Below are 25,852 nucleotides of genomic sequence, written 5' to 3'. Positions count from 1 at the left end.
GTGAAGGATGGGACTACAGCCATGATGTTAGGAGATTGTCAAAACATCTTCTTCTCTATACAGCCCAAGACTCACACTTGTCATCTGAGAATGGTCCAAATTTTTTGCACGGACCCATAGACATGAATGGATGAGTGCAATCCGATAATCGGAAGCAACTTGTGCATGCTTCGAATCCTTGCCTTGGTCCACTAGGTCCGAGAAAAAACAATCGGACATATGCATGGATTCAAAGAATAACATGGAAGCAAGTGCTACCAGTCAAATGACGGATAGCACTCTTCTGATTTTTATGATCAGATTGCCTGCCCAAGCCCTAAAGATGGATGTGGCCAAAAGTAAATAAATGTGTGCATCCAGCTCTAATACAGACAAATGTGTTCCCGAAGGATAGGAGAGAGACGATACAGAAAAACACATACAGTGAGTATGGAAAGTATTCAGACCCCTTTAAATTTTTCACTCTTTGTTTCATTGCAGCCATTTGGTAAATTCAAAAAAGCTCATTTTTTTCTCATTACTGTACACTCTGCACCTCATCTTGACTGAAAAAAAACAGAAATGTACACATTTTTGCAAATTTATTAATAAAGAAAAACTGAAATTTCAGTTTTTCTTTTTTAATAAATTTGCAAAAATGTGTACATTTCTGCTTTTTTCAGTCAAGATGGGGTGCAGAGTGTACATTAAAGAGAAAAAAATGAACTTTTTTGAATTTACCAAATGGAGGCAATGAAGCAAAGAGTGAAAAATTTAAAGAGGTCTGAATACTTTCCATATCCACTGTAGGTGCTAGCTCACCACTGAGTGGAGCCTTTTAAGGGAATCTCATCTATAGTAGCAACAGAGAATTAAAAAATGGAGACTAAATGTACGATTTTTCTTGCAGATGCCTCCGCTGTGTAAATCTTTATCTTGTGATGGATTCTCCAGAAGCTGATATTAATGCCAGTAATACTCCGGAGAGAACGCAACTAACCGCTTTCAGAGAATGCGGCTTACTCCTGAGCAGAGGCCCCCAATAACCCTTTATCCTCACACATCACGCTCCATGGAGATCTCAGATCTTGCACCTCGCAGAAAATCTGATTTCTTGGTGTTAATCAAAAGCAAGTGCACTATAAAAGGTCTATGGCCGATGGCTTCCCCATATGGTGTTTAAAAGAAAAAGTTTCTGAAGACGACAGAAAGCGAACGTGCACCCGACCATATTACAGAAATGCATGGATTTGGAAATTATAGAAATCTAGGGTCCATGTTATATCTGTGTGTCTGATTTCCATCACATTCTGTATTACAGAGGTTTTCTGTCTATAATGGGACAATTGCATCTAGAGAGAGACATCCCAATCCAGGATGCTCTTGTCCCTTGCATATGGTCATGAAAGTGGAATGAATGCCCTAGGACCTCTTTTTGAGGCGTTTATGGGTGCTGGAGTAAACCAGCACCTAAAAGCACGGTTATTTTTATCTGTCCTCTTTGTATGTCAGTGCCCTTGTTCACATGTCTATTATATCATGCGGACATTACACAGGTGAAGTCCTGACTCTATACATGAAGAAGAGCAGGGAGCAGTTTTCGATCTGTAGGACTTGCACTACCATGTATTATATATTTTGCCATTGATTTTAATAAAGAGGATGAAATACTGAATTTTCGCGGTAGTATTGATGCAAGAAAAATAGGTAAAGGGACACAGTGGAATCAATGCCCTCTGGCTGTTAGGGGATGCTGGGACTTGTAGTTTTGGTAAGCCATATGTTGGAGACTACTACTTAAGATGATAAAAAAAATGATTGAATTGAATCTCTTACCAGTCTTTTCTGTGGCTTGATGAGTGGCCGGTTGATTCCATTCATCTTATGGTACAACCCGCAGGCGTTACACAGGTAGTGCCCGGTGCCATCTCGTCTCCACAGAGGGGTGGACATTGCTCCGCAGTTCACGCATTCTCTTCCTTCTGCATGGAAATCTTCAAGGTATTCTGTGGACAGAAATGCGATAATTACTGATAAATGAAAAAGAATGAGTAGATGGGTAAAAGTATGAAGATTTACCAAGCTAAATACTAATCTGGATCCCACCATGACCTTGTTCTACTGAAGGGAACTTAAATCACCAGAGAAGTCTATGTATTATGGCCGTAATACAGACCCTACAATATTGCCCACTAAAACCACCATATAATAACATTATAGTAGCGTTAATGAGGAAAGATCTGTGAGAAATGGAAATGGTTAGCTGTGAAGATGCTCCTAACCAAGAATTAACTAGAGGGGATTTATCTGAACTTCTTCATAGTATGAAACCATAATGCACCAAAAGTACTAAACGGAGACAGCTTCCAGGTCCCAACAAGAGAGTCCATGTCCCTGAGAACAAATTACAAAGATGTCACATTATTAGGTTAGGTGATGACTAAGTTATAATGAAAGGTGGGCCCAAAAGACCCTCAATTTACTCACTTCACTGTAATGCACTCTGAATACAGACACATAATAAAATGAACAGCCAGCATCAGCATGAAGATTTCCTGATCGCAAATTACTGTCCATTCCACAGAGCACAAAGTGGAATAAAAATAGAAGTTACAAAATGAACACAATGTTTATTTGAGAACAAGTCCTCCACATTAGTAACAAAGGGGTGAACACACAAAAGTACAATATACAATATTATTCAGAACCTATGAGTTACATTTGATCAGATTCCTCACTACAAAGTTATTACACATTTGCAGAAAATAATGTAGACAAGAACAATTAGTTATTTGTAAATGTTTAAACAATTTCTCACACATCTATAAAAACTAGTTACATAGATATATTGTAGAGATAGATAGATAGATAGATGATAGATAGATAGATATGGGATAGATAGGTAGATAGATAGATAGATAGATAGATATGGGATAGATAGATAGATAGATAAAAGTAAAAAAAATAGGCAGCACTCAAATTAAATGTGAAAAAAAGTGGATACTTTACTGATCCTCCAGTGGCAACGTTTCAACGGTGACCCGTCTTTATCAAGCTTGATAAAGACGGGTCACCGTTGAAACGTTGCCACTGGAGGATCAGTAAAGTATCCACTTTTTTTCACATTTAATTTGAGTGCTGCCTATTTTTTTTACTTTTGTTAATTTGGCTGTTTGGACACTGCTGAATAGGTTTTGCACCAACTATTTAATTTTGGTAGTGCTGCCCTTTTTTTGATTTATTAGATAGATAGATAGATAGATAGATAGATATGGGATAGATAGACAGAGATAGATAGATGTGAGATAGATAGATATGAAATAGATAGGTAGATAGATAGATATGAGATAGATAGATAGGGGATAGATAGATAGATAGATATATATGGAATAGATAGATAGACAGATAGGGGATAGATATATAGATAGATAATAGATAGATAGATAGATAGATAGATAGATAGATAGATAGATACTTCTTTCTGGTACCACAGACCTCCACATTACCTGCAGGTCTAGGTTGCATTTCTAACCCAATCGTAAATAATTCTGGCAAATATAAGCAATGGTAAAATTTCCCTTTAAATATTATGGGACATTTAGCAGCGGAGAAATATTCAGGGACCAGAGTAACCCCTCTAGGGAATATACAACAAAACTGGCCGAGGGTGGAAAATGAATGTTATGTGTTCAATGGCAGTACAGTGTTACATGAACCATCAGAGTTCAGGGCGATGAAGGATCACTGTGTGACATGGGAATGTTACTGGATTCTGGGATCTGGTGGAATGGAGGTCGCCTTGTTTTGTGCTGCACAAGCGACGCTATTGCGCGTGGGTTAATGTTTAATACGCGGTGTTGTTTTCTGATCTGGCCTTCTCTATTACTGGCACATTTTACATTTTTGTCACATTTCAGCTGCACTCGGCTTAATGTTAAATGCTGTAATGTCTATTTGGGTGTGCTGGCGGTGACCTGCCTCTAATGTACAGGAGGACAGTATTTTATGTGTAATGTATGGCTGCCAAGCCCTGTGCACGCTAACATGTATTAATTTGTGTGAGTGATACATAGCTCCCCACTGGCACAAGGGTGAATTTTCAGAGAGAAGAGGGGGTGGAAATGAAGACTGATTGAGGCAGTCTTGTTAACTCTTTCGTGCATACCTGAAAAGATTAACCCTTTCTCACCAAAAAAAGACTTGTGCTTCCTTTCCCAGCAGCCCCCATAGAGATGGACAATAAATGATTAGTGCAATGTTATTGTAAGATGATAAAAGGAGGAGGGGGCTTGGAAACTTTCCTGAACTCCATCACATAGTTTTCCATGCTGACTGCTGGCGACAGGCAGGCTGGGGGCTGATGGAATGCTTATGGCTCACAGCTCAGGGTTTGGACAGTTTTTGGTCAGCTCCTACAATACAAATCTATCACCCAGACTTTACAGTTGACAAATGGCAGACCCTGAGAGTGGGAGGAAGGGGCAGGGGGGCAGATTCCCCAGTCAATCCAAAAAGTTGTGAGCATCCTCCAGTCTGAGGACAACCCTGACATGGAGATAGATGAGTACATGAAATGGACACTTTGATGTATACAGACACTAGCGCTGTGCAGGGGAAGATGGAATAGGCACCTTGGTGTTCATCTTAGAGAAATTATGGAAGCATTCAGCAGTCTGCCTAGTTTTATTGCTGCCTAAGGTGAAAAACAAAATGGCACAGCACCTTCCAAATTAGGGAAGAGTAGAAATGGAGTGTACAGGTTGCCCTCCGCAGGTAGACAATGCTTTACCAGAGGCTAAGATAGACAGACAGATAGAAGTCAATGGGTTCCATAGGGATCTGTTATGGTAAAGCTCAAATTAGATCATAATGGATCTATGCTGAAAAAAAGCAGCAGACAGAGCATCAAAGTGAACAAAGTCTAAATCCGCACCATATACGGTATAAATATATATAAATCACATTTTGAGTTTATCAGATATAAAAGCCTGAGGCCGGGGTCACACTAGAGAGGAATACGGATGAGTGAGAGGCGTAAAAAGCACGCGTTACACACGGACCAATGATTCTCTATGAGTTTGCTCCCAACAGCCATATATTTCTCGGGCGTATTCTACGGTCCGTGCCAATCGCAGCATGCTGTGATTGTCAGCGTACTACGCCCGTAATACGCCAATGCAAGTCTATGGGTGCACAAAAAATACGGATTACACACGGACCAGATGTGTGACTTGCGAGAAATACGCACCCGGTGTCTTTTAGAAAAGCCTGCAATTCAGTGCACGATACAGTAAACTCACACTGACAGGTTTAAGAAAGAAAGAATAGATATATACAGAATAGATATTAGAAAAAACTTTTTGACAGTTAGAGTGATCAATGAGTGGAACAGGCTGCCACGAGAAGTGGTGAGTTCTCCTTCAATGGAAGTCTTCAAACAGAGGCTGGACAGACATCTGACTGGGATGATTTAGCGAATCCTGCTTTGAGCAGGGGGTTGGACCAGATGGCCCAGGAGGTCCCTTCCAACTCTACGATTCTATGATTCTATACACAATAGAATACATATATATATATACACATACACGTCATTGTGAAAAACATATATATATTTATATTTCACAGAGTTCTTCATAGCAGAATAGCCGCTAATTAACTCTTATCAAATAATTCCCCAACCCGACATGAAATGACACATGGTTTACATTCAGTAAAGCATTTCATTTCATGTTTTTTTATATGTCCTTGACTAATAATTAGATGCGGGTTTGTGTGCAAAATTTGGGAGTTGTAGCTGTTATTTTAAGGGGTTAATTCTTTGTTAAAAAATGCGTTGGCTTCCCATTGCCCTATATTGGTGGCGAGTGGGTTAATCTAACAAAGGGTTAATGTCACCATTCGATTGTAAGGTGACATTAACCCTTTGTTAGATTAACCCATTCGCCACCGCTACAGGGCAATGGGAAGCCCACGCATTTTTTTAACAACGAATTAACCCCTTAAAATAAAAACTACAATTCCCAAATTGTGCACACAAACCCTCATCTAATTATTAGTCAAGGACATATAAAAAAACATGAAATGAAATGCTTTACTGAATGTAAACCATGTGTCATTTCATGTCGGGTTGGGGAATGATTTCATAGAAGCCGACAAGTTAATTAGCAGCTATTGTGCTATGAAGAACTCTGTGAAGTACAAATATATATATATATGTTTGTCACAATGACATGTATATATATATATATATATATATATATATACACATACATATATTCTATGTGTCTATATCTATTCTTTAGTTTGTGTTATAAAACCTGTCATAGGGCTCCATTATATGTCCATTTTGCAAGCGAGAAAATCTCAGCATACGGATTCCATACGGATTACATACGGATTGCATACGGATGCTTACATGCGCTAAATACGCGACCACACCTTGCTTACGGATGACATACGGAGCACTATTTAGGGGTCATTCATGCGTATTACGCCTGTAAACTACGGACCGTATTTTGCGCCGGTTAGTGTGACCCCGGCCTAAAGGTGGACATACATATTGATAAAAGTAGGCTGAAAAAGCAAGTTTAGTCAGGACCAAAAAAAATCATCTGATGTGCATCCTTTGTGTCCTGATTCTCTCCTCAATGACAGAAGTTTCAGGAAAGAAGGATTGGGCCGTTGGATTTCAACATGCCTGATCATTATTCTCATGAGAGATAAGCTGTTGCCAAAAGTGTCCTTAGGGGGACAGAGAGGTGTCTAGAAGGGACAGGGGTACCTGGCAGCAGCTTTATCCCCTCTCCACATCAAAAATGCATGCATATAGTAGGAAACGTTTGCCCGACAGATATCCAAGTCATATCGCCACCTTTAGAATGACTAGATTGTTTTACTTTGGCCTCCTTCACATGTCTGTAAAGGCCCCGTTACACATAACGATGTCCCAGCGATCCCATCAACGATCCGACATGGATGAGATCGCTGGGACATCGTTAGGCTGATTGCTGGTGAGCTGTCACATAGACAGCCCCTCCAGCGATCAGGACCAGCAAGCAAGCTGGTTTCCAATGTAAACAGCGGGTATCCAAGAGCCGCGGCTCTTAAGCCCCCGTCACACACAGCAATCTCGCTAGTGAGATCGCTGCTGATCCAGAAGTTTTGTGACGCAACAGCGATCTCACCAGCGAGATCGCTGTGTGTGACACTTACCAGCGGATGGCCCCCCTGCCGAGTATCGCTGATCGTCCTGAAATGGCCAGGACATTTTTTGATCGCTGGTCTCCCGCTGGCCAGCACGCATCGCTGTGGCAGGCGGGAGACCAGCGATCAGCGAGCTTGCGCTGGTAACTAAGGTAAACATCGGGTCTCTAAGCGGCGCGCAGCGCTTAGAAACCTGATGTGCACCTTAGTTACCAGCGCGCTGGTGCAGGGAGCTGGTAACCAAGGTACACATCGGGTTTCTAAGTGTCGCACACCGCTTAGAAACCTGATGTGTACCTTGGTTACCAGCTTCCTGCACCAGCGCGCTGGTAACTAAGGTACACAGTGGGTAACTAAGCGATGTGTGTCGCTTGCTACCCGCGTGTCGCTGGTGCTGATCGCTGGTGAAGCTGCCTGTTTGGCAACTCACCAGCGATCATGTAGCGACACACCAGCGATCCTGACAAGGTCATATCGTTGTCGGGATCCCTGGTGTGTCCCTATGTGTGACGGGGCCTTTAGATAACTGCTGTTTACATTGGAAACCAGCATCGCTGATCTCTCGCTGCCACACGCAGCGATGCGTGCTGGCCAGCGGGAGACCAACGATCAAAAAATGGCCCAGGACGATGGAGCGCGATCAGCGATACCCAGCAGGGGGGCCGGTCGCTGATCCTTGTCACACACAGCGATGTCGCTGGCGAGATTGCTGTGGCGTCACAAAATCAGCGATCTCGCTGGCGATATCGCTGTGTGTGACGGGGCCTTAAATCACATGTGTTCTATCAGTGTTTTCATAGACAGAACACTTGCTCATTATAGTCTACATGGCTGTTCTTAGGTTTGTATTTTTTTACAGACCAAGTGGTTTACAACAAAAATGGAATGTCCGTTTTGAATCCAAGTCACGGATCAAAATTACCAATATAAGTCTATAGGTCCATGAAAAATTAGCAGCAAACATTGCCATCCATGTGCAGTCCGTCTTATGTCCGTTTTTAACATTGCAATGGATAGGAAAAGCTTGGATTTTTTTTGTCATGCAAGAAAATCGCTAAGGCAGGGGTCACACTTGCGAGAAACTCTCACAAGACTCACTTCTCAATACTCGACACTGCCGCCGGCACTCGGGGAGTGTGCGGCTGCATGTATTTCTATGCAGCTGAACGCTCCGGTCCAAACCGCTGGCGACAGTGCTGGGTATTGATACCCGAAAGTCATGCGAGTTTCTCGCAAGTGTGACCCCAGCCTAATGGTAAGAATCTGACAAAATACTGATAAAAAGTGGATAAAAAAAACACTGATGAAAATTGGGCCATTTTTTGAGTAACAGAAAAATCACTGCTGTCTGAATGTGGCCTTAACACGAGTTCAAACCACGTTTGGGCTTTATGTATACACTGTGACATTTTCCTGACGCACATTAATATGCCATCAGACACATCCCAAAAAAGAGTGTCCTTGTGATGTTACAGCACCATTAATTCCACTGCATTTTACCAACGTCATCATCACTGTCCCCATTGGGGCTCACAATCTAGATTCTCTATCAGTATGTCTTTGGAGTGTGGGAGGAAATCAGAGACAACAATGCTAATCACTGAGCCACCGTACAGTGCTAACCCCTGTGCCACCATGCTGGCTGGGGCAAGACAGATATTTGTCAGTCAAACTTTTTTTTTCAACTTTTATGTGATATTGATATGGGACTTTAATAATTTTTTTTATCTTCATTAGACCTATTTCTCTCACATTTTTTGTGGCTTGTAAAAAATAATGATTTTCTTGCATTTTTTTTCAAGCATTTCTTTGTTTTATATTCAAACTTTTAAGATAATGCATGTTGAAAATAACACTCCTGGTCCATAAAACACCAAAAAAAATAAATAAAGGAAACACAAAAAATATGCTTTTGTGGGTTTTCTTGCAGACATCCCATACATGAACATATGAACACATTGTTTAAAAAAAATGTCTGCAAAAAATAGTTTTTTCTAAAAATTATATGTGTGAAATCACCTTAAAGAAAGAACAGTTGATGCAGTTTTTTTTTTGCCAACACTTTAAGTGGATTCAAAGGGAATAGGGAATCTAAAGAATAGGCACGATGTTACATTATGTTCTTTATTATATGAAATTATATCATTGCCTTTTCCACTGGTCCTACATTTGGCTTAGTCTCCAAAAAGCTATATCACCACCAACAAAAAAAAGAAAAAGGTGCTGAATACCTCATAAGTCACATAATTTTTGTTGTAAATAATTTAAAAACATGTTTTGTACATTGAAATGTATATTAATAAAATGGGAGAAAAACACTAAAGGAAGAAAGAGTAAGTAAACCAAGAATAAGTAAGCCAGGTGCGCTAACTAGCAAAACAGCACCAGTAGTGAAAGGAATGAAATGCAGCTCTTATTGCTGTAACTTCATGGAAAACTATAGAACAAGCTAGATAGTCAAAGGAAATATACCTATATAATAACTTACATAACATAGTGTTCTAGGCCTGTGACCCTGACCCCAAAGCACGTTCTGCTCTGATTTGTCAAATGGACTCCTGATGAAGCATGGTGAAATGCGCATTGGGACATAGAGACAGTTGCCTAGAGGAGAACTGTGTTATGTCAATTATTATACTATGCATATTCATCTTAAATAACTATTTTTTTGTTATCTATAAACCTCATTTTGACCAATGTGCTTCTTGAATTTGCACATTATGCTATATTTATCAATACAGCTTTATATAGCTATATGCAGTTGGAAACATTCTCTTAGTACTCAAGCTTACATTTGCTGTTGCTGCACTTAGTTGACAAAATTGTCTTGCAAATTTGCTCTTTAGACCATAATGTTGTTTCTCTAGGTAGCGTACCCGACTATTTATTCTTGTTTTACTCACTCTTTCCTCAATTAGTGTTTTTCTCCTCTTTTTTTAGATACCTTGTCATATACAAAACAGGTTTTTTAATTATTTACCATGGAGATTATGTGATTTATGAGACACCCAGCATCTTTTTTTGCTTTTGTTAATGGTGATACAGTTTGTTGAGGTGCATCTGAATTACTTTTTATACTTTAAGAAGATATGGAAGTTACATTTAACATGGTGGCTCAAGAATAACTGTATCAAGAAGTGATACAAAGTTACAAAAAAGTTGTCGGTAAAATGTTGTTGTCGCTTAAGAGAAAAAGAAGAGAGGTTGACACTATTAACCGCGTGTCGCTGGCACCTTAGGGCTCATTCAGACATCACTTTTTCTCGTACAAGTGCTCTCTTTGTATTTGGGCTCATGCAGACGAGTGTATAAGGGTATGTGCACATGTTGCGGATTTGCTGCGGATCCGCAGCGGATTTTCCACACGGATTTGCAAGCGTGTGACCAACCAATGTAATTCAATAGGAAAATAAAAAGCTGTGCACACGCTGCGGAAAATTCCACACGGAATTCGCAGCAGTAAATTTTCCGCAGCATGTCAATTCTTTTTGCGGATCCGTATGCGTTCTTACACCCATTCCATTAATGAAATCTGCACGGCTAAAAACGCATGCCAATCCGCAAAGAATCCGCACAAAATCCACAAAAAACCAGCACAAAATCTGCAAAAAAAGCGCTGATTTTTACCTGCGTTTTCTGCCAAGAGATGCAGATTCCATGCAGAAAATTCTGCAGGCACATCTGCAATGTGTGCACATACCCTTAATCACATGTGTGCTATCTGATTTATAATCAGAAAGCACACTGACCCATGTTATTCAATAGCGCTGTTCAAATTATTTTTTTTCTCGGTCCGACTGACCATGAGAAAAAAAAAATCACAGCATGGATGGGACTCACACATTCAAGTCTATGGGTGAGTGGAAAAAACGGGATCCCATACAGACCATCAGATTTTTACAGATAGATTTCTATTATAAAAGTAGAAAATTGTATGTGATCATGTACATATTTTAATGTAGTTGTGTGAATACGGATGTCACAGGGACGTAAAAAAAAAGACGGACACACGGACAGCCCATGGATGAAATTCTGATGAAAATTAGAAAAAAAATCATCCAACTTTTCTGGATGAAACTGAGAAAAATTTTCAAATGCCTGTCTGCAGCCATCCTTTCATGGATAGTCCCCGTACTTATGATAGGCTATGAGGTAGTTTACATGTCTGATTTTTGATCAATTCAAAAGAATGGAGACTTGCATAAAATTAATACCAGTAACATAGTAACATAGTAATTAAGGTTGAAGGGAGACTTTAAGTCCATCTAGTTCAACCCATATCCTATCCTAACTTGCCCTAACATGTTGATCCAGAGGAAGGCAAAAAAAACCCATGTGGCAAACAGTAAGCTTCACATTGGGGAAAAAAATTCCTTCCCGACTCCACATACGGCAATCAGACTAGCTCCCTGGATCAACGCAACACTAAGGAAACTAGTGTATATACCCTGTAATATTATACTTTTCAAGAAAGGCATCCAGTCCCCTCTTAAATTTTAGTAGGGAATCACTCATTACAACATCATATGGCAGAGAGTTCCATAGTCTCACTGCTCGTACAGTAAAGAATCCGCGTCTGTTATTATGCTTAAACCTTCTTTCCTCCAGACGTAGAGGATCCCCCTTGTCCCCGTCACAGGTCTAAGAGTAAAAAGATCATTAGAAAGGTCTTGGTATTGTCCCCGCATATATTTATACATTGTAATAAGATCACCCCTAAGCCTTCGATTCTCCAAACTAAATAACCCCAAGTGTAATAACCTGTCTTGGTATTGCAGACCCCCCAGTTCCCTAATAACCTTGGTCGCTCTTCTCTGTACCCGCTCCAGTTCAGCTATGTCTTTCTTATACACCGGAGACCAGAACTGTACACAGTATTCTAAGTGTGGTCGCACTAGTGACTTATATAGAGGTAAAATAAAGTTCTCCTCCTGAGCATCTATGCCTCTTTTAATGCATCCCATTATTTTATTTGCCTTTGCAGCAGCTGCCTGACACTGGCCACTAAATGTGAGTTTGTCGTCCACCCATACACCCAGGTCCTTTTCAGTGACAGTTTTGCCCAGTGTTTTACAATTAAGCACATAATTATACATCTTGTTCGTTCTACCCAAGTGCATGACCTTACATTTATCCCCATTAAAGCTCATTTGCCATTTATCAGCCCAAGCTTCTAGTTTACATAAATCCTCCTGTAATATAAAATTGTCCTCCTTTGTATTGATTACTCTGCAGAGTTTAGTGTCATCTGCAAATATTGAAATTCTACTCTCTATGCCCCTTACAAGGTCATTAATAAATATGTTAAAAAGAAGCGGGCCCAAAACTGACCCCTGTGGTACCCCACTGCTAACCTTGACCCAGTCCGAGTGTGCTCCATTAATAACCACCCTTTGTTTCCTATCCCTGAGCCAGCTCTTAACCCACCTACACATATTTTCCCCTATCCCCATTGTTCTCATTTTATGTATCAACCTTTTGTGTGGCACCGTATCAAAAGCTTTTAAAAAGTCCATGTACACCACGTCCACTGCATTCCCTTGGTCCAGTCTGGAACTTACCTTTTCATAAAAGCTTATCAGATTAGTCTGACAGGAACAGTCCCTTGTAAACCCATGTTGATATTGGGTCATAAGTTTATTCTTATCCAGATACTCCAGTATAGTATCTCTTAGAAAACCCTCCAGGATTTTACCCACAGTTGAAGTTAAACTCACTGGCCTATAATTTCCAAGTTCAGTTTTTGTCCCCTTTTTGAATATTGGCACCACATTTGCTATACGCCAGTCCTGTGGTACAGACCCTGTTATTATGGAATCTTTAAAGATTAAAAATAATGGTCTATCTATGACTGTGCTTAATTCCTGCAGTACTCGGGGGTGTATCCCATCCGGGCCCGGGGATTTGTCAATTTTATTGATTTTTAGACGCCGCCGTACTTCCTGCTGGGTTAAGCAGGTGACATTTATTGGACAATTTTTATCCCTGATCATGTTATCCATCATGGGATTTTCTTGTGTAAACACTGTCGAAAAAAAGTCATTTAGCATATTGGCTTTTTCCTCATCCTCCTCCACCATTTCACCCAGACTATTTTTAAGGGGGCCAACATTATCATTTTTTAGCTTCTTACTATTTATGTAGTTAAAGAATATTTTGGGATTATTTTTACTTTCTCTGGCAATGAGTCTCTCTGTCTCAATCTTTGCTGTTTTGATTTGCTTTTTACAGAATTTATTTAATCTTCTGTATTTAGTTAATGCCTCATCACTACCTACTTGCTTTAATTCTCTAATTGCTTTATTTTTATCTCTTATTGCGCCCCTTACAGCTCTATTTAGCCATAGTGGTTTCCTCCTATTTCTCGCATGTTTATTCCCATATGGTATATATTGTGCACAGGTCCTATTCAGAATGCTAATAAACGTCTCCCATTTTCTTTGTGTATTTTTATGTCTCAGGATATCATCCCAGTTAATTGCACCAAGATTATCTCTCATCCGTTGGAAATTTGCTTTCCTGAAGTTTAGTGTCCTTGTAACCCCTCTACTACACATCTTATTAAAGGATACATGAAAACTTATAAATTTGTGATCACTATTACCCAAGTGACCCCCAACCCTTACATTTGATATGCGGTCTGGCCTGTTGGATAATATTAGGTCTAGTGTCGGATTAAACTCTCCAACGCAAGTCTATGAGTCCATCCCAAAATGGGGCAGCACTCGGAATGCAACCAGTGTTCTGCTTGTTTTTTATGGACTGGTTGACAGGAGAAGCTGGAGAAACCTCCGTCAGTTTTATTTTTCTTCAGATAAAAACTGAGAAAACTCTGACACACTGACCATAAAACACTGATGAATCTCAGAACAGTTTTTGCATAGGAGAAAAATCACTGAAGTCTGAATGCGCCCTTAGGCCACGTTCACACGTTCAGAATATGGTCAGTATTTTACCTCAGTATTTATAAGCCAAAATCCGGAGAGGAACAATAAGAGTATAATAGAGACACATCACCACTTCTGTATTTATCACCTTCTCCTGGTTTTGGCTTACAAATACTGAGGTAAAATACTAACCAAATACTGAACATGTGAACATAGCCTAAGGCCGGTGTGATGCGAGAAACTCGCGGAAGTTTCTTGCATCAATACCCGGCACTCGAGTTCGGATTGTGTGGCTGCATGTATTCCTATGCAGCTGAACGCTCCGGTCCTGAATGCCGGCGGCAGTGCCGGGTATTGATGCGCGAGTTACTCGCATCACACTCGCAAGTGTGACCCCGGCCTAACAAACAAAACAGAAACACGTTCACTTTCAAGGCCACATTCTACTTTGATACAGGAAAGATGTATATCTTTGTACCGTGTTAGCCAGTAGATAGAAAAATATTCAGGATTGAGAGTCCTCAGTAGTTGATACCTTTTAATGGCTAACTGAAAAGATGGTAACACATTGCAAGCTTTCGAGACTACTCAGGTCTCTTCATCAGGCTAGACTAAAGGTACTGTCACACTTAGCGATGTACCAGCGATCCCGACCAGCGATATGACGCAGTCAGGATCGCTGGTACATCGCTAAGTGGTCGCTAGTGAGCTGCCACACAGGCAGATCTCACCAGCGACATCTCTGGGGACGGGGGTCGCTACTTACCTGTCACACCAGGCGATCCTGCGTCCTCCCGCCCGGCTCCACACGTCGCTCGTCCTCACAGCAGGAAGCGCCACAGGAAGCTGACGACGAGAAACAGTCCTGAACGTTCTCGCGCGATCAGCGATAACCAGCGGGGGAGCCGGTCGCTGGTAAGTATCAGACACAGAGATATCGCTAGCAATATCGCTATAACGTCACAAGTTATAGCGATATTGCTAGCGATATCTCTTAGTGTGACATGCCCTTAATACAAAATCTGAAGTCACATACTGTGCATAAATATGTGACTTCAGATTTTGTATTAGTCTAGCCTGATGAAGAGACCTGAGTAGTCTCGAAAGCTTGCAATGTGTTACCATCTTTTCAGTTAGCCATTAAAAGGTATCAACTACTGAGGACTCTCAATCCTGAATATTTTTACATTCTACTTTGAGCATTTGATGAGTTTTTTACCTCAGTATTTGTAAGCCAAAACCAGGAATGGGACAATCAGAGGAAAAGTATAATAGAAATACGTCACCACTTCTGTATTTATCACCCACTCCTGGTTTTGGCTTACAAATACCGAGGTAAAAAAAAGTCATCAAATACTGAATGTGTGAACGTGGCCTTAGCTGCATCCTTGTGCTGTCCTTTCTCCGCTAACTGCTTGCTAGGAGAAGCTAGGAGACAACTTCCATCAGTGTTTTTTTTTTTTGCAAACATGAAAAAATGATGGAAAAGAAATGACATGGCGTTATCTTACCACAACTCAAGACAATGCAGAATAAACAGTGATAAGACGGCCTCTCATTATATAAAATAACACAACCCCCATCGTCCTTGCCTTGCACATACTACTTCTGCGGTTTGACAGGGGATTAATGATAGAAACTTCCAGCTGCTTCAGTTTAAAGAGGGTTTAATTTGCAAACAGTGAGTTAAATATGGCAATTGCTGATAATGGCGATTGTATAAATCGTGATGATTGAACCAGGCCTGTCCGTTAGCTTGTGTAACCTTTTCTGCACAGTGATCACTTTGACATTGCTAATATTTAGGGTCAATTACTCCCATGGAGTGATCATTTACTGATAACTGAACTTGTAGCCATTCCCTTATCTTCACCTGTCAAATCAAGCAAAGTTTTCAGCTCCAGAACAAGATCCAGGCAGCACAGGGGACTATAATACAGAGAGATTTATCCAGAGGCCTCAGCTGCTGTGTGCCTCCTGCTGATGTTCCAGATATTACAGCTCAGCACGTGCTAGAGGGTCATGCTGGAACTTGTAGTTCCGCAAATGCTGGAAAGGCATGGGCTAACTATCCAGACTGCAGCAGCTTCTATACATGGTTCATTTCTACACTGACTCTCCAGTTGTTTAAAAATTACAACTGCCATCAGGTCTTGAGAGTCTATAGCCTTTAGGCAATAATGGGTGTTTTAGTTTTGCCATATCTGTTGGAGACCAATATGTTATACTCAGATGCTACTCATACACTAAACTGAAATTGTAAGAACGGTCAGTCAAAGGGCGGGCTAAAGAATCGCTCCCGACTCCATCATTAATGTACATTAAGTGGAGAGTAGGGGTTAGCTACTAGTGTCCGGACAAGTGGCCACCAGATACTTCTCCTGACACTTTTCCCAGGAGCAACAAAAGAGCTACATAGGAGAAAAAGGGAAACAAATACATAAAATCTTCCCATTATAACCCCCTGTGCTTATTTCAAAATACTGCTACTAAACAATGACCATATCTGAACAGCCACAGTCACCGTCTGAACACGTCCAGCGCACGAAAACACACAACCTTCTTTTGGATCACACTTTAAGGCCACGTTCACACATTCAGTATTTGGTCAGTATTTTACCTCAATGTTTGTAAGTCAAAACCAGGCGTGGAACAATCAGAAGAAAAGTATAAGGCTGTGTGCACACGCTGCGGATTCTGCTGCGGTTCCGCAGCGGATTTGGCCGCTGCGGGTCCACAGCAGTTTTTGCTGCGGTGTACAGTACCATTATTCCCTATGGGAATAAAAAAACGCAGTGCAGATGGTGCGGATTTTTCCACGCGGTTTTGAAACCGCAGAAAGAATTTACATGTCAATTCTTTCTGCGGATTCCGCTGCGGTTTGCCATCTCCTCCATTGTGGAGATGAAAAACCGCAGGGCAAAACCGCAGAGCAATCCGCCGGTAAAACCGCAGGTCTTTTGACCTGCAGATTTACCTGCGGATTTTACAAAATTTGTGCGGCCAAATCCGCACTGCAATCCGCAGCATGTGCACGTAGCCTAATAAAAACACGTCACCACTTCTGGATTTATCACCCACTCCTGGTTTTGGCTTACAGATACTGAGGTAAAAACACTGACCAAATACTGAACATGTGAATGTGGGCTTAGAATGGATGCAGCAGCAATCCGTAAAATAAAAAAAAATTGTGAAGGCACAACTTTTTCCGTCTGGCTAAAAAAAAAAAAGAAAAAAAGATTTCATCTGTAACCATTTTTTTAACCTTGAAGTCTATGGGAAACGGATCTGTTTTTTGCTTAATGGATCAGTTACAAATGGAAGAAAATAATTGGCCATATAACCAATCAGTTTTCCCATAGACTTCAATGTTAAAACAAATGGATCTGGTAGAAATATATATTTTTTTTTTAGCCGGACAGAAAAAGTTGTGTCTTCACAACTTTTTTGTCAACTGATTGCTGCAGGATCCGTTCTAAAAGATGATGATTACTTAAGGCCTCTTTCACACTTCCGTTTTTTACAATCAGTCAAAATCCGCCAGGTTTTGAAAAAAACGGATCCGCAAAATTTTTTTGCGGATCCGTTTTTTTCCCCATTGATTTTCATTAGTGGCGGATCTTGACGGATTGTCGTCCGTTGCATCCGTTTTTGTGCGGATCCGCCATAATGTTGCTGTCTGTCAACATCCTCAAAGATTTCCAAACGGAGCTTGCAACGTTTTTTTGGCCGGCGGATCCTCCAGACACTGATTTAACCCGAAATTCTGTCTGGGTGCCGACAAAAAAAAAAATCTCTCTCTCTCTCTCTTTTCCCGGCCAGCGGTTCCTTTAAATTTCCTCATTTTGCGGATCCGTCAAAAAACGGATCCTGTGGCATCCGTTCACATCAGTTAACAACGGATCCGCTTGTCCGCCTTTTTGGCGGATTTTAACTGACGCAAAAAACTGAAGTGTGAAAGAGGCCTAACATGTGAACAGAGCCTTATGCCGATTGTTCATCATCAGCACATTGCCTCCTTTAGGACTTATAATAATAATAATAACAATAATAAATTTTATTTCTATAGCGCCGACATATTCCGCAGCACTTTACATTAAAGAGGGGACTTGTACAGACAATAATCATATAGATCATTACAGATGCCAAGAGGAATGAGGGCCCTGCTCGCCAGCTTACAGTCTATGAGGAAAGAGGTAGACACGAAAGGTAGGTGGTAACAGTTGCCCTGATTGTATGGACTTATACCCACTTATACAGACTTATACTCACTTGCGAGAAATACGGACAAGTGCAATCTGTTAAAAAAATGGATTGCACTCGGAGCAATGTTATTCAGTGGGTGACATCTCATTAGCGATTTTTTTTCTCAGCTGAAATTGGACTGAGAAAAGAATCGCAGCATGCTGCGTATCTCGGAAAAGACTCGCCAATGCAAGTCAATGGGTGCGAGAAAAAAAATCACACAGAATATGGACCATCCGTATGCTGTCCGTTGTTTACAGATACATTACCATTCTGTGTCATAGAACACTGTAAATGGTCCTGTAAATGACTGTAGAAAAATAGTTGCAGAGAAAAAAAAGCGCAATGCATACGCATGTCATTCGGATGTTATACGGATGTCATACAGATGATTTGTGAGAAAAATCGCATCGTACTTGCATGACACTCGTATGATACTCATCCGTTTTTTCAGTCCGGAAATCGGACCATTTTTTTTCTCACAAATGGGTATGAGGCCTTAAACTGGGGATCTCACTTCTTATAGAAACTATATGGTGGGAGGGGAAATTACCGTTTGCTTAGATGAAAACCTCATGATTATTGAAAATTATAAATGTGAGTAAATGAAGGAAGACTTGCTATATTATCAATGCTCATTATGTGCAATTTATTCAGCAGACATCCACGTTTCACGTACACGTTCTGTCAAGTTGTTTTTGCTATTATAGTAGATGGGTTACATTTTTTTTGAGAATCGTGTCTATGCACATGCTTATGAAACTATATTTGATCACGGACATTTAAACTGTTGATGTAAAATACGGACACGGATGAAAATTGTCCACGTATTTGGGATCAAAATGGGACTATATTTCATTCCCGTGTTTGACCCCGGCCTATGGCCGTTTTCACATACATATTCTAGCTGATGTTTTTCACTGATTGCACACTTTCCCGTTATAGTCTATGGAGTTGTCATTGTATCCAGTGGGGGATTTTAGACCAGGTGTCCACATTAAAAAAAAATGGAGACGTTCATTTTTGGTCCAAGTCACAGATCAAACTCACCAATGCAAACCTAAAAGGGTTCATGAAGATTTGAGATAGCACACTGATGGCTTCCTAGATGCATCCTAGTGCTGTCTGTTTTCACCGGCTGCAATTTTTGGCCAAAGTGAAAAAATATTGAAACTGATGGTAAAAACTGACACACAGACAAAAGACTGATGATAATGTGTCCCAGAACACTGGAAATCAGGCCATTTTTTTCACACATCAAAACGCATGTAGTCCACACATGATTGTATCAATAAAGTATTGTCAAAGCCAAATACCAGGACATGTCAAAAACAAAGCAGCTTTTCTTAAAACATGACATACCAAAAAGAGACAAAAACACAGTGTAAAAAAATGATAAAAACCCATATAATAAAAAAAACACCTACTCAGAAATGCAATGCAAAAATGCAAGTAACCTAATTTATATAATAGGTGCAGAAATGGTGCTGAAAATCTGCAGTGTCACAAAACTCACCAAATACTGATGGTGGGAATGTAGCCTAAGGATGAATGCACACACAGCATTCTACCATATTGCGGCATCACGACCAATGTTCCACCATACACCACCGATAGATCCCACCAAATTATCTGGATCCATCAACCCACATCGGTAGCTAATCTCACAGATATGTTTTTGTGTACGTGGCGAATATGCTGCAGATTTTTTAGTCCAGATTTGCAGGTGAAAAATCTGCAGCGTATTACATAGCAGCAAGGCTGATTACATGTTAGCATTTACACGCGACACGTGGATTTTGTTGTGAATTTTTATGTAAAATTGCCTACAAAACACATATACACATGTATATGTGTTTTTACACACACACACGCATATATATATATATATACAGTATATACGGTACATATAAATTTTTCTATATTTTCTTACTCTTTAAAAAGCACATACTCTTACTAACTTTTGGAAGAATTTTCCAAAAGCATTTTCCCATTTTTTTTATTCACACACATTTTTTTTCCTATAGAAAAAATTATGAGAACAAAAAAATTGTACAACTAAAGCATTTGAGAGAACTGCAAGGACCCACCACCACTCCTTTGCCCCCCAAAAACACGAGGGTTAAACAAAAACAACCTGCAGTTTGCACTTCCTACTTTGAGCCAACATCTGGAATAAAAAAGGTTCATTTATATTTTTAATCCATGAGCTGTCATATGGAGGCTGTGTGACCCTCCATTTTCTGAATCTATGATGACCCCCCAGGGGAGGGGGGTCTATATTATGGATCAGCAGGGGGCACAGCTTTACACATATTGCATTTTTTTATGTACATTTTGCAAGTTATCTCCACTTTTATAAGAGAAACGCTTAGGACCAATAAGTTTAGTACTTTGTGAACTCCACAAAAATCTTCATTTATCACCCATTTGATTCCTGCTGCTGAAATATATTATTACCACTATATTCAGGATCCTGTACTACTGCTGAATGCTCAGGTGTCAGCACAGCCAGAAAGTCACTGATACAACTCAGCCACAGCACTCTGATTAAAGGGCATGCTGGCATTTGTAGTTCTACATGACTGGCAATCCCTAAAAAGCAGCAGTCCAGGGTAGTGTAGTGTAGCTCCCACATCAGAGCAGACCCCCGACTGTCAGATCCAGGGTATGTAACTCCCCCTCCCCCACACTGTCACTTCACCACAAGTGTCGCACTTACAGTTACAGTGTGTCCATGTCACTGACACACAGTTGTGGTTTTCGGTAGGATCAGACTGCAACATAGGAGAATGATCATTACCAGGAGCATCGGGCGTATATAGGGCGGTGGTCCCAACAAGGGTCCCTGTGCTGTCATTTGCCTTAATATCATCAATAATAGGCGATTTTAGAAGATCTAATTTGTTAGAATCATCCACATAATAAAAAGTAATCGTCCTCCCTGTTCTCTAAGATCACTATTATTTATTGCCCTATTGAAAATGATTTCACACTGATGATTATTTGAGGATAATAATATAAATGATCATATATTCTCTGTGCCATAATAATCATTACTGCTAATAACCAAGGACCAATAATAATCACAATCATACAGTGATTTTCTGTATATGGAAGTACAGGGGACAGAGCTGGAAGGAGAGTCATGGCTGGGTTATGTATGACAATGGGATTTATTAAATTATTATTATTATTATAGTGATTATTATTTGTACCACTGCTGCTATTACTATTGTATAGTTCAATGTTTTTGTTATTATGTTTACTATCATTATTAGATTTTCAGTATATTCTCATACATAAATAATTAATTAAAACACTAGAAGTCAGCATAAATTTAGCAGCTGTAAATATGCATACTTATAAGAATAATAACATAAAATAATAGCACTGCACCTTCTTCTTATAAGAATATTAATGGAATTATGATCATCACTACCGGGATCATAACAGTTTAGCAGAGATCGTGATTGCACTATTTTGATGAATAATAATGATAATTATTATTAATGTGATTTTTACATCTCATTAATTATATTACTATTTATATATGGTGATATATTTAGTTCATACCTACAATAGTAATATGTGAAATGCATATATTTACTATTTACTATAGTTAAATATCTTCTTAAATACCTCATGTTACCACCAGTTACGTAGATAGATATCATGTAGTGTTTTAATTTATATATAGTAGTAATTGTATGTGTTAATATTGGAACTTTTGATTAAGCTAAATATCACTATTATTATTGTTATTATTAATAATAATAGTAGAAGTGTAATACAGTAATAATAATTAAAATAATATATCTGCGTAACTATCATTTAGGGGTGCAAAGAGGTTTATATTACCAATAAGGTATTACTGTATGACAATATAGCATGTATCTAATCAATTAACCATCTATTACTACCACTTGACATTATGACTAGGCCTTGACAAAATTATTGACAGATCCATCTCCCAGCATTATAGTAATGCTCATAGTATCTGATTATTATTTTGCTCTCTGATATGAGGGAACATTATCATCCAAGTGTAATAAGTGTGAATGAGGAGATTATCTGCTGTGATCCCTGCAGTAAATATCAGGTATATCAACTAATGTCAGATGTCAATTGCTAAGAGGTTATCACAGCAATCCATTAGTAATCACTTTCTGAAATAACAGGACAAGGAAAAGAAAAGTGTAGCCATTCAATAGTGAGATAGAAGCACATATGTTCATATATAATCACACATTATATATATATATATATATATATATATATATATTTATTGTATGACAAATCTATTCACCACACATACATAAATGCACAACGAAATGCTTCTATATTCGCAGTTAATTATAGAATTATATAATGGAATATATATGAACGTATCACCACCAGATATCTGTCAGTGTAGGTATTTTAATACTGTTTTGTTACATTATGTATTTTGCAATTTATCTTTGTTACTTCCCTTATCCTGCTATATTCTGCCTATATGTTATTCTACAAGACTGATATACAATAGTTATAAATATATGCAATGTACAATTACTGGTGTGATTTATAGACTGAAGCGACACTGGGAAACATTAGAATTAATTGTATCCATATTTATTTATGTGATTCTAACTAAGATATATTCTTATTTATTTTGCATCTTTCTGTGTGTGTTGTATCAATCCATCTATTTAATATACATCAGTCTAACATGTATCAAGCTATAGATCGGTCTCTTTGAATCAATCTGTCTGCTATGTTCCTCTCCATTTCTCACCCATCACTTCACTCCATTACTGAGCTAAGGCCATGCTGCACACAATATCCTAACAATGTCCTGCTTATATCCTGTAGTCTCAGTAGCAGTCGCTGTATTTAAAAGCAGCAATGATCAAAGTGCAACATGAACCGTCTAGATAAACAGAATAAAGTACCCAATCCCTATAACAATGTGGAGACCCTCCTGACACCTTCCTGAGACCCTCCAGAGACCTCACCAATTTACCTCCATAAAGTTACTAACACAAAGCGAGAGATGATATGAAATATAATACTAATGGTATCAAATACAAAATACAGTGCACCCCCTGCAATTCAGAAGATATTATCTCTCTCTCTATATATATATAATTCTGAACTGTAGGCACATGGGCAGGAGGGGCACATTGTTTTCTGTATTAATCATATATTTTTCTTGTACTGCCATTACTAATGGCACACATACTATATGGTCGTATGACTGAGATAGTAAAAAAACTGTGGCCTTTATTCACCCACGCGTTTGCCTATACAATACACACATTATATAGCAGCATATGTGGATTGTGGATTTTGCTCTCCACTACATATATATATATATATATATATATATATATATACACACACAATATGGCAGTATATGTGGATTCTGCTCTCCATAATATATATATATATATATATATGCATACACACGATCACACTGTATATGTGGTCTCTGCTCTCCATACGGTATATAAATATAAAAATGCATCTATCTCATATCTATCTATTCTATATCTATCTACATATATACTGTGCATATAATCACACGCACTCTATGGTAGTATATGGGGACTCTGCTCTCTATACTGTATAAATATACATATATTATATTATATATATATACATACATACACACTATATAGTAGCATAGGTGGACTCTTCTCTCCATACTATACACATATATACATACATACATATACTCACGCACTCTATGGGGACTCTGCGCTCTATACTGTATAAATATACATATATTATATATATATATACATACACACTATATAGTAGCATAGGTGGACTCTCCTCTCCATACTATATATATATATATACATACATACATATACTCACGCACTCTATGGGGACTCTGCGCTCTATACTGTATAAATATACATATATTCTATATATATACACACACACTATATAGTAGCATAGGTGGACTCTCCTCTCCATACTATATATATATATATACATATATACATATACTCACGCACTCTATGGGGACTCTGCTCTCTATACTGTATAAATATACATATATTATATATATATATACATACACACTACATACTAGCATAGGTGGACTCTCCTCTCCATACTATATATATATACACACACATATACCTACATACATATATAGAAGCCTCAGGCTCAGCCGCCGCCGGCCACTCACCCAGGCTGGGTCGCCTCCCTGGTAGACCCGGTCTGCTCTGCAGGCTGTGCAACATGCTGCTGTCGAAGTGCCCCGCTGCCCAGGTGGGTGGCATCTCTGGGCTGACATAAGGGTAGGGGCTGGAGTAGGAGCCATTCACTGAGCGCACCAGCGGGTTTCCATACGGTTCCCTGGTCATCAGGGGGCTTTGAAAGGCTCCGTCCCTCCCAGCGTTGTTCCCCACGGGTGGACTGTGCGAGTAGGAGAAGCCCGTGGGGGTGTGAGGACTGCTGGCATTGAACGCGTGGCTGTCATTGGCCGCCTGAGTCCAGGCCGGGTGGCTGCCCAGGTGGTGGCCTTGGTGGGCACTGTCGCAGCTCTGCAGGTAGGGCAGGGGCTGCAGCACAGTGGGCACACGTGCCGTCTGCATGTAGTGGTTGGCAGTGGGGTGCAGGAAATTGGCGGAGTCATGAGGGTAGGCAGACTGGCCGTGGTTGGGCGCTAGCGCCAGGCCCTGGTACATGGTCAGTGCTTCTATCCAAATCCCAGGCTTGGGTGATGGCGGCGATGATCCTGCTCCGGGTCCACAGTGACGACCTCCTGCTCTCTGCACTTCTGGAGTACCTGGAACTGTGGAGGAGACACAAGTGAAGAAACCTGAGTAGTGCAGCCAAGGAGGGGGAAGGGGCTGAGATCTGGGGTGGGAGGGGGCGCGGAGGATGAAGGACACCTATAGGCAGGCGCTACAAGCAGCAGCCCTGTGCCAGCCTCAGGGAGATTCCGGATAACCCTGGGTATAAATCTCGCGTGGAGTGAGGGCATGAAGCGCAAACATTTGGACAGCGATAAGGCGCTATATGGGAGCGCGCCCTGCCACCCCAGTATAAACCTGCCCGGGTTTGGAGGAGAGCTGCGAGATACCGGCGGGAGGAGAGGGGAGAGCAGCTACTCACACGGTCCGGGGAGAGGAGCAGAGCAGCGCCGCCGCCGCCGACCTGGGAGCGACTGACTGGCGGCCACACGTTACTGCAGGGCAATTGTATGGGCAGAGTCACGTGACGCGCAGAGGAGCACCTGGCGTCCCCGGGGATTGGTGACTGCACCAGCATGGCAGCCTCTGGCCAGCAAGTGGTAACCCGGTGTGCACCCTGCTGCCATCCAAATGTGTGGGCACAGCTCCATCCAGATGTGATGGGTCTGGGTCCTATCTATTAGCTCTCTATCTACAGTGATAGGATCATATGTATGTGTGTGAGGGACCAGTGTACCTGTGCCCATCTCATACTGTCTCGGAGTCTGTATTTACTGCTGTATGATCGGAATATAGTCACGTGTGCAGGGTGATGGTATCTCGTAGAAGGCCTCGGGCTGGGGT

The 25,852-nt window shown here is 40.3% G+C and overlaps 1 protein-coding gene across 2 annotated transcripts in view; it reads right to left on the bottom strand.

Moving 5' to 3' along the window:
- GATA5 (GATA binding protein 5) overlaps nt 1-25,500 on the bottom strand; it is a 40,622-nt gene extending 15,122 nt beyond the window's left edge. For both annotated transcript variants that reach the window (XM_073580936.1, XM_073580937.1), the window contains exons 1-3: nt 25,431-25,500; nt 24,499-25,107; nt 1,816-1,985 (exon numbers count right to left, since the gene is read on the bottom strand). In XM_073580936.1, coding sequence (XP_073437037.1) covers nt 1,816-1,985; nt 24,499-25,000 — 672 coding nt within the window. In that variant the 5' untranslated portion in view covers nt 25,001-25,107; nt 25,431-25,500. The remainder of the gene's footprint in view (nt 1-1,815; nt 1,986-24,498; nt 25,108-25,430) is intronic.
- Nucleotides 25,501-25,852: the final 352 nt, after the last annotated feature.

This window comes from Dendrobates tinctorius, unplaced genomic scaffold (genome assembly GCF_039654945.1).
Source record: "Dendrobates tinctorius isolate UK_male_01 unplaced genomic scaffold, ASM3965494v1 ptg000065l, whole genome shotgun sequence".
In the NCBI taxonomy this organism is placed as follows: Eukaryota; Metazoa; Chordata; class Amphibia; order Anura; family Dendrobatidae; genus Dendrobates; species Dendrobates tinctorius.
The sequence above is the reverse complement of the archived record's forward strand: the minus strand, read 5'-3'. Positions and strand labels throughout refer to the sequence as shown.